Genomic DNA, 9,521 nt, shown 5'->3' with positions numbered 1-9,521 from the left:
TGTGTAGTCTTTTTTTTATTGTTATGCCCTCACGATATGTGTACATTTAAAGCTTGGCATAAAGCTGACAACTCCCATTAAAGAGCCCGGAGGCAGGATTAATCTTTAGTTTCGTTTTTCATCTTTTAGTTACAAAGAGTAAAATATTATTGCAAAATTATCTGCACACCTTCTCACAAGTGCATACACGTAAAGAACAGCCTGACCCAATATACTAACTATAACAAGCTCATGATACAGTCAATAGGCCTAGCTTGCCAAAATTACGTTGCAGAAAGGAGGAACATGTACCTGACTAGAAAAGTGCCACAAAATGACTAAAACAGCAATACGCGTACTATGTATACATACAACATAATTACAACGGTATCATCTTGTAACAAAGATACCTAGGCACGCACATTAGCCAGATACAGTATATTATAAAGTACAGGAAGTTGCGTGTCAAAGATAGAAAGTACATTGGGTGTTAACTATGGCAATTAGTTAGCACACATTAGTTTAGCATCATCATGAAGGCTAGGTAAAAACGTAATTATTCTAGAAAGTACAACTTGAATTAATGAAAGCATGTACTAATGACTCAAAAACAAAGGGTGCCTACTTAAAGACTGATCTTTATCCAAAGCCTAGTAAGTAAGAAAGATGAAGCTCATCTGTATGTTTCCATTCTTTTATATTGCTTTTACTGGGAATGCGCTCTGAACAGGAAGTAAGCTGATTTAGTACCCAAGTTTGCTAGGGTAGCGCAACAGAGCACTACTAATACTATGTACAGAGAAATGTGTGTATCAAAAAGGCAATTTTTTAAATGTTGTGTTGTACCTTAATTATACACATTGATCTCATTGTATATCCCTCCAGCAGCAATTCTTGGGGGGTTGTTCAAGCTATCAAATCCAGACAGGAACTTATTTTAGCAGATGACCTTAATCACACATTCAATGAATTTGACAGACATAGCAATAAAAAGGCATTCAAGGAGCCTCCAATGAGGCTGAAAAATGTAATATCTACAAATAATTGACATGACACCTGGAGATTATGCACAACTACAAAAGACTACTCCCTTTTTTCTCAAAGTAAAACAAACTATTCAAGAATTGACCTTTTTTCCTCCCAAAATGCACTCAACAATTTACTGGCTCAAAAGTTAAGTCTTAGTTAGAAATGTAAATTAAAAAAAGACATGTAAAGATTTAAGTTAGATTTAAGTTAGAAATTATGTTTCAATTTTAAGCAGGAATATGATCTTTAACTTTTGAACAAAGCCAACGACAGATTAAACTCAAATTACTACTTAATAGCAAATTAACCTGAGAAACATTACACAACCCTCACAAAATCAATACACTTCAAACCAATTTAAGATGAAGATACAAGTTTGTTAATTAGAAACCACAACGGGATTAACAACTTAAAAAAATGTATGAAAATCTATATAAATCATTATTAAACAGTTCCTACAGCCTCAATTGACAACCCTGAAAAAACTCTCAGCAGGCACAAAAATCAGGTAAAATGGAGACCCAAAAATAGACAATGTCAAAACATTCACGCAGAGAAAAGCACCAGGAAAGGCTGTTATAGCAGCAAAGTGGTACAACCCATATTAATGCCCTTGATTATGGAATGAGATATTCAACAATTAGGTGTCCACATACTTGTGGTCATGTATTGCATCACTCAATTCAGTACTTCCTAGTTCCATGTATCAAACAGTTATTTCAGTTATATTAAAGTCCCCTGCTGATTACAGACCCATAACTCTAATAAATTGTAACAACAAAATATAAAAGCTTATGCAAAATAATTGCAAGTCTTAAGATTTAATACATATCAATCAAACAGGGTTTATTAAAAATAGACAAGCAAATACAAGAACACTTTATAATACAATACGCAAAAAATATATAGACTTAACAATAATGGCTTTAATGCCAAAAAGGCTTTTGACTGTCTTGCATTTTTCTAATAAAAACATTGAAAGCCTTGAACTTTCCAGCTGAAATAATACATTTAATAGCAAAGGTATATAAATATCCTAAAGAAAATACAAACAAATGAGTTTTCTTAAGAAATTGCGTTAGAAATGGCACAAGACAGGGATGTCCCCACTCCCTCTCCTGTTTGCACTGACAATTTAACAGCTTAGAAAGAATTAGACAGAACCCAAACGTAACACGTATCAGTATTTGTTTACCAAACTGAACGTAAAAATATACAATTTATTTGCCGACGATCTCCTGATATACCTGACCAATATTGAAATCTCCAATTAAAAAAATAAAATAAAAAATAAAAATCTGAATTCAAGTCTCAGGATATAAAATTAACTTGGAAAAACTGAAGTAATAGGAAAATTAAAAATAACTCTTGATCTACAACAATTCTTTAAGTGGACCATACAAAAAAAATATAACATGCTTAAGTAACAAATATTAAAGAGAACTTTATCCCATTACCCGACAATATGAAAGCAGATCATTCCTGAAAATCTTACAGGTAGTATTTACCTCTTCAGAATGGCACGGCTCCCAAAGTTTTCATATTTATTCTCGGTAATACCATTTACCCAACTGAAAACATTCTTTAAAAATGTATACTCGGCCATAAGACTTTATATGGGAAAATAAAACTCCTAGAGATGTAAAACATTCATTTTTATTCTAAGTCTGAGGTTGGTTTTAACTTCCCACACTTGGAATTGTACCAACTCACCACCCAAGACTATTACTTGAGACATTATTGTTAAATTCACTAAAGAGTCGTGTGTGTGTGTGTGTGTGTGTGGTATAAGGATATTTCTGAAATTGTGTGTACAGCAGTGGAGGCTCCTCAGAGGAAGGGGAGGACCATCCTCAGTGAAATGTCATAAATATGTAAATAGTGAAACCTTAAAGTTATCCTTTTCAGATAAAACTATACTAAATATTCATGTCACCAAATAATTGCTTTAACATACACTGTTTTGCAAGGAAGGTCTACAGTAACTTCAACAGTACTGTCTGGGGTAACACCATGGTGTAGCCAGAGGACAGCTAGCTTCCGGCCTCTGGCTACATAGACTTCAATACAAAATCTAGGCGGCTCATAGGCCTCACCCCCTTCCGTGGACATAGATGGTAATTATGACCACTCCCGCAGGACATCCTCCAACCAATCAAAGCTTTTGCAATATGAACTGACATGTTGTCCATCCAATCATAGAATTAGGATCAGAGAACAAACCTAGTGAGTTGAATTGGGATTGTGCCACAGAGCCATTTGTGGGTTCTATGTGTTGAGAAGCTTGGTGACATTGTTGGATAGAGATTACGAGTGAAGAGTGATAGTTAAGCATTTTTGGGATATTATTCAAATTAGTTTTTTCAAATTACAGGAGACAGAGGTATATTATAAATAGTTTTCTTGGTTTTATAACTTTATTTTTGTGTTAGTGCAATATATTTGCTAGCTACCAGCACGAGTGTAGTTTTCTCCACCAGAATGGTAGAATGGCCAACGCTGTCAAATGTTGTGGACTTCTTGTTGAACATCTTTCATTCTCTGGGGTACACGGAAAAGGTGCAAATTAAAAGCGAGGGTCGACCTCTGCTTGATCAGTTTAATGAAGACGGATGAAAAGGTGTTCAATACTAACTTGAATCAAAAGTATAGATGGTTAACAGGGAGCCTTTCATCAGGTCGCCTGTATTGCTGGTCTATTTGGTAAGTCAGCCTTGGTCGAAAGGTGGGTGCAGTGACCTGAAGAACATCGATTATTCAGCTAAACAAAAGCAGGGCATGCAAGAATATGCTTTTAGGAGGACACGATGAGAGGGAAAGTTCCGTTAACAAGGACAACTACAAGGAGGTTGCAGGGGTAACTGCGCGTTATGATGCTTTACTTGCTGAAAGTATTGGAACTTTCAACTGTCTTCTGTAAGGATTTAGGATTAATGCATTTTAAACCCGCTACCATATTACTTAAGATTGAATTGTTTGAAAAACAGCTGCTTTGTCTTTGTGTGTGTGACAAGAACTGAGTAACATGGTGTGACTTGCATGTTGCAAAGCGGTGTACTGTTTGCTACATTTGCCTTGCCTGTCTGTGTGTGACTATTGAGCACATGGTGTGACTTGCTGCATGTTACAAAGTTGTGGTTAATCAGGTATAGGGAGGGGTGGTCATCACTAGGTTTAACTGAGATGGAAAAATACTGAACACAATAGCAGGAACTGAGCAACTGTTACAACTAGAGTGTGGTATCAACACAGAGTTAATCTACACAACAGCAGATGTCGGGCTCCAAGGAGCGCCAAGAGGGTAGGACTAGTCTGAGCGCCTGCGATAGGCTGAGCAAGTCTAAAACCACGCTCAGCCTCTACTGTGATAGGCCAACAGACGGGTTGGAATTATGTCTATCACAGTATAAGAATAACTGTTTACGAACATCTGGTCAGTTCTCTGTTTGCCCTGCGAGGTGGGACAGAGAGCCCGTATATACGAAAATTGCATTTACCATTTATTGCTTGAATTTAATTAATGACATATTCTGACTTTTCTTCCTGATACCGGATTCGAAAGATGCAACCCTATCACTTTTCTGGGATGTTGAAAACCATTCCGAATGATTTGATAGCCTCCATTAAAAGTAATTGTCAAAGGCTATACCCGTTCACTAACACGATCCTAAGCGGGATAGCACAAAATGAGATGCAGAGACGTGACTTCAACAAAAAGAAGGAAACTGTATTGGGGGTTCTTTCAACACTCCCCAAGGCAGTAGAAACAAAGGCCCGTGTAAGGACTATCTAATTTTTTAAAAGTACCAGTTGGTACTAAATGCAAAACCAACAGCTTGAGCCGAACCTTTAACAGGGAATCATGGTGCTGTGGAATATGCCGTAACCTCCGGCTTGTAATCAATCATTCAGTTAGATTACTTGTTGGTTATTACTGCATTGTCGGAACTAGAAGCACAAGCATTTCGCTACACTCGCATTAACATCTGCTAACCATGTGTATGTGACAAATAAAATTTGATTTGATTTGATTGATTTGATTTGATTCTGCCTCTCCTCTGTCCTTCAGTCAGGTCCTTAAATGTCTTATCTGTGATGTAACTTTTTTCCACACACATTGACTTTGGCGATGTCATTTACAACACAGCCTCCAACACTCTACTTAGCAAATAGGATGCAGTCTTTCACAGTGCCATTCGTTTTGTCACCAAAACCCCATATACTACCCACCACTGCGACCTGTATGCTCTCGTTGGCTGGCCCTTGCTTCATATTCATCGCCAAACCCACTGGCTCCAGGTCATCTATGTCTTTGTGTGGTAAAGCCCCGCCTTATCTCAGCTCACTGGTCACCATAGCAGCACCCACCTGTAGCACGTGCTCCAGCAGGTATATTTCACTGGTCACCACCAAAGGAAATTCCTTCTTTGGCCGCCTTTCCTTCCAGTTCTCTGATACCAAAGACTGGAACGAATTGCAAAAATCACTGAAGCTGGAGACTCATATCTCCCTCACTTACTTTAGGCACCAGCTGTTAGAGCAGCTCACAGATCACTGCACCTGTACATAGCCCATCTGTAAATAGCCCATCTACAGTATCTACCTACCTCATCCCAATACTGTTTTTTTTTTTCTCTCCTTTGCACCCCAGTATCTCTATTTGCACATTCATCTCCTGCACATCTATCACTCCAGTGTTTTAATTGCTAAATTGTAATTGTTTCGCCACTATGGCCTATTTATTGCCATACCTCTTATCTAACCTCATTTGCACATACTGTATAGACTGTTTTTCTATTGTGTTATTGACTGTATGTTTGTTTATTCCATGTGTAACTCTGTTTTGTGTCGCACTGCTTTGCTTTATCTTGGCCAGGTCGCAGTTGGAAATGAGAATTTGTTCTCAACTAGCCTACCTGATTAAATAAAGGTGAAAAAAAAAATGCGTAGCCTACTTGGACACCAGGTCCTTGGACAACTTGTCCCAACATTTCCCACTCTTCCACACGAATAGCCTGAAGCCACAGAGCTCTTCTCGATGGCTCTATTTCCCTATGTTGGAGCATTGTGAACCATAGGTTGGGATTTATGACCTGGTTACGTACAGCATATTGAACAACCAAACACACTTTTGTCATTTTTTTTTGTTATTTCTGTATAAAATCTATGAAGAAGTTAGCTCTTACAATGGGGGTCAATGGAAAATGTTTGTTTTCCCCAATTTTTGGTTGAGGGGAATTCCTTATGACATGAATACGGACTCTGAGAATAACAATGGAGCTTCTATTACAGTATTATGTTTTTGTGAATATTTTGAACACAAGGAAAACAGGGTGATAGTCAGTGACTCAACTTTTCAAAGATTTCTGATTTAATGTTATCCATTCTCAGTCTATGTTGTCTGAAGCTGAAGGTTTAATGTATCCTTTGTTCACAGACCTTAGCCTTTTCAGGACCATAAGGAAGTTTTGGTTGGGGTCCCCACCCCACTTCAGGACCTTCGCTGTTGGGCTAGTCACTGCACAAGATTTTTTACTTTGGTAGAGCTCTTTGAAAAAAATGTGCGATCTAGAATATAAAAGCTCAGACACTGGTAGGATTGTCAAATGTTTATCTGCCGACAAACATTTGTGGAATGTTAACTAAAGAGACTGGTACTCAGGCTACTCTGGTAGGTCGGTACAATAAGTAAACTATGAAAGTTGAATACAAGGTCATTGTGGTCAAGTTGACCTTTTAAAGTCCCCTGAAACAGTTGCCTGATGGTGATACATACAAGATATGACACAAACTAAATGTTGAGTTTGGCAGTACAAAACGTACAGGTCAAGCACGACGGCAAGAGAAAGGAAAGAAATCAGATTATTTTCAGTCTAGCCAGCATGTTGCCAAGATAAAGAGAATGCACTCACTAAAGGAGTGGTTACAAGTTTTAATATAAAAAGGAGTGATTGCATCACTGTACACTTCCAACTTATCTCCCAACTGAATACAGGATGAGTTTAATCATGGCATCTTTTCTCTCTACAGCTCTGCTGTTGCTGGTTCCTGGGATCCTGACTGAAAGTAATGTGGAATATATGTACATCTCTTTAATGTTCTCTTTATAACTTATACAGTGTAGTTAATTTTTAATTACAATTTTATTACAGAGGAACATGGATCAAACCCCATCAATTTGACAATAGTCAACAGCATCTCCAATGCACCCAATGAGACCTACAGTGCTGACATTGTGTTCAGAGGGATCCTACTCGGTGCCATGAGGAGACTGCAGCAGACCAATGCAGACTTCAAGTGAGTAGACATTTTGATTCCATTGTCTGATTTTCTAGAATAGCTCATTTATGCAATATCGATGATACAGTTTGAGCAATAGTTTCTATGCCAATTTACAGACAATGTTCTGTAGTTCAATTTGTGATTTATTGCATGGCAAGGAATGGTACGTCATTTTCATGTTTTCAATGTCTAAAGTAATGGTGGTATTCTTGCTTTTGGAATGAGTAAGGTGTATTATAATTGGCAGATGGTGTGTCAAAGATTTTATGTTCATGTCAGTGATCATTGTTCTTCCAGGTTTACCTACACAGAGGACCTCAACTATGGTCCTTTCCTGGAGAGTGTGAATGGTGTTGCCGGGGACAATGCTGAGCACACTTACTGGGAGCTCCTTGTTCAGACTGGGAAGAATGGATCTGTGATCAGACCTGACGTGGGCGAGTCATGATTTAGAATATCTGTCTCTCTCTATCTTTCTACAGAATTAAGGGCAAAAGCAAGTGTTATTTACAACCTATTTGTCACATTAATTGTGCACATACTGTAAACACAAAATGAGCACACTTATTGGGAGCTCCTTGTTCCGACTGGGAAGAATGGACCCGTGATCAGACCTGATGTGGGTGAGGAGTAGTAGTCTCACACTCACAATGCTAAGACTGTGTTTAGAACTCTCTTTCTCAGAGAGCAAAGCTATAGCATTAAGCGGAAAAGCTAGTGTTATTTACAATGTATTTGTCGCATGAATTGTGCACATTACTGTTAACACAAAATGACCGATTTGGACCTTGTTTTCACAGGTATTGGCTGTTACATCCCAGAACCAAATGACCACATCATCCTGAATTTTACAAAATGGTGAACAGTCAGAAGAAGCGCCTGACTGATACTGGTTCATGATTTATAAAAGTGCTGTTGTCATAAATTGGCCATTACTACCTTACTTTTTTCCTGTTATGGCACATCTTAAGACTGTTTTAGAATGGAAAAATAGAGTTTCACCATGATACTGTTATATACCCAAACTACTGTAAAATAACATTCCATTTGTAATTACTGTGTCAAAGGTTAATAAAGTACAAGTAGCTTTGGAGTACCACTTGTATGGGGAAATAAAATGACTGCAACAGTATACCTGTACGCACGCACACAATTATTTCAGAAATGACTACATATTCTTTACACTCACGTGTGCGCGTGTATATATATATTTTCACCCCAAAAAGTTGCTATCTAGAACCTAAAAGGGTTTTTTGTCTGTCCCCATAGTAGAACCCTTTTTGGTTCCACGTAGAACCCTTTCTGCAGAGGGTTCTACATGGAAATGCAGCGTGATTATTTGATAAACCAAGTTTGTTTTACAAAATGCACTTGGCGGTTTAAGGACTAGTAGTCCACTAAGGTTACAAGCTGAATTGCCTGTGACCTTGGCTGATGGCTGGCAACATTTCAATATTATGTTTGACTGTTCAGTAAAGGGCTTAAAACATACTATGCATATGAGCTTAAATCATTCTTATCAATCATTGACAGTGATTTTCCCCGTGTTATTTCCTGCACACCCACTCTATGGATTGTGCACCTCTGTTGGAATGTCGACAAGTCTAGTACAAATACCAAAGAGTAGAAGCATGGGAATACATTTCCAGCTGGTCCTGGAGACAAGATGATTGAACAGGCCTCTGAGGTGGCATAACAAAAGCTTGTAAACACTGGTGCAATATCTGATAATGGAAACACAACAGGGATTTGTAGACAAGTGAAGCACACCATGGGGATATGACACTGACTGCTACTTTTCAAATTACCTGGTCCCACTGTGCGTTCTCTGCGCCACCGCTGCCCCGCAGAAGAACTGGCCATGTCCAGCCGCCAACGACCAAAGATTACGAAATGTGTCTGGGTGACTACGACATGATGGGAGATTATGAAAATGTGTTATAGATTGGGTTATCTTTACTGTTGTCGGGACTTGGCACTACAAGTTCTGCTGCAAGGTCACATCACCAGCCCGGATAGACCAGACAGCCTAAATAACAACCACACTCCAGACTGGTTGAAAATGCCAGCCCAGTCACCAGCCCCAGTGGGGACAGCCTTTTGACATAGCTGCAGGAAGTAGGTGTGGTGAGGGTGCTGCAGCACCCACTAAAAAATAATAGATATCTGTAGCACAGTATCACTGCTTTGGCAAAAAAAAAGTAGTTGTACAATTAAGAATCAGATCTTGA

At 38.5% G+C, this 9,521-nt stretch overlaps 1 protein-coding gene across 1 annotated transcript; it reads left to right on the top strand.

Moving 5' to 3' along the window:
* Nucleotides 1-3,606: 3,606 nt before the first annotated feature.
* On the top strand, nucleotides 3,607-8,422 carry LOC139383074 (transcobalamin-1-like). Its single transcript, XM_071127381.1, has 5 exons — nucleotides 3,607-3,924; nucleotides 7,039-7,074; nucleotides 7,161-7,305; nucleotides 7,588-7,727; nucleotides 8,091-8,422. Exons 1-5 carry the CDS (start codon nucleotides 3,879-3,881, stop codon nucleotides 8,150-8,152), a joined length of 429 nt encoding a protein of 142 aa, XP_070983482.1. The 5' UTR covers nucleotides 3,607-3,878; the 3' UTR covers nucleotides 8,153-8,422.
* The last annotated feature ends 1,099 nt before the right edge of the window (nucleotides 8,423-9,521 follow it).

This window comes from Oncorhynchus clarkii, chromosome 24 (genome assembly GCF_045791955.1).
Source record: "Oncorhynchus clarkii lewisi isolate Uvic-CL-2024 chromosome 24, UVic_Ocla_1.0, whole genome shotgun sequence".
Taxonomy (NCBI): Eukaryota; Metazoa; Chordata; class Actinopteri; order Salmoniformes; family Salmonidae; genus Oncorhynchus; species Oncorhynchus clarkii.
Note: the sequence above shows the minus strand (reverse complement) of the source record. Positions and strands in the feature narration are given on the sequence as shown.

Excerpts from the sequence above, each read along its gene's own strand:
- LOC139383074 (XM_071127381.1), top strand. The coding sequence starts at position 3,879 with ATGATGCTTTACTTGCTGAAAGTATTGGAACTTTCAACTGTCTTCT. Across the intron at positions 7,075-7,160 it reads TCCTGGGATCCTGACTGAAA|AGGAACATGGATCAAACCCC; the intron begins GTAATGTGGAAT and ends ATTTTATTACAG. Across the intron at positions 7,728-8,090 it reads TGTGATCAGACCTGACGTGG|GTATTGGCTGTTACATCCCA; the intron begins GCGAGTCATGAT and ends TTGTTTTCACAG.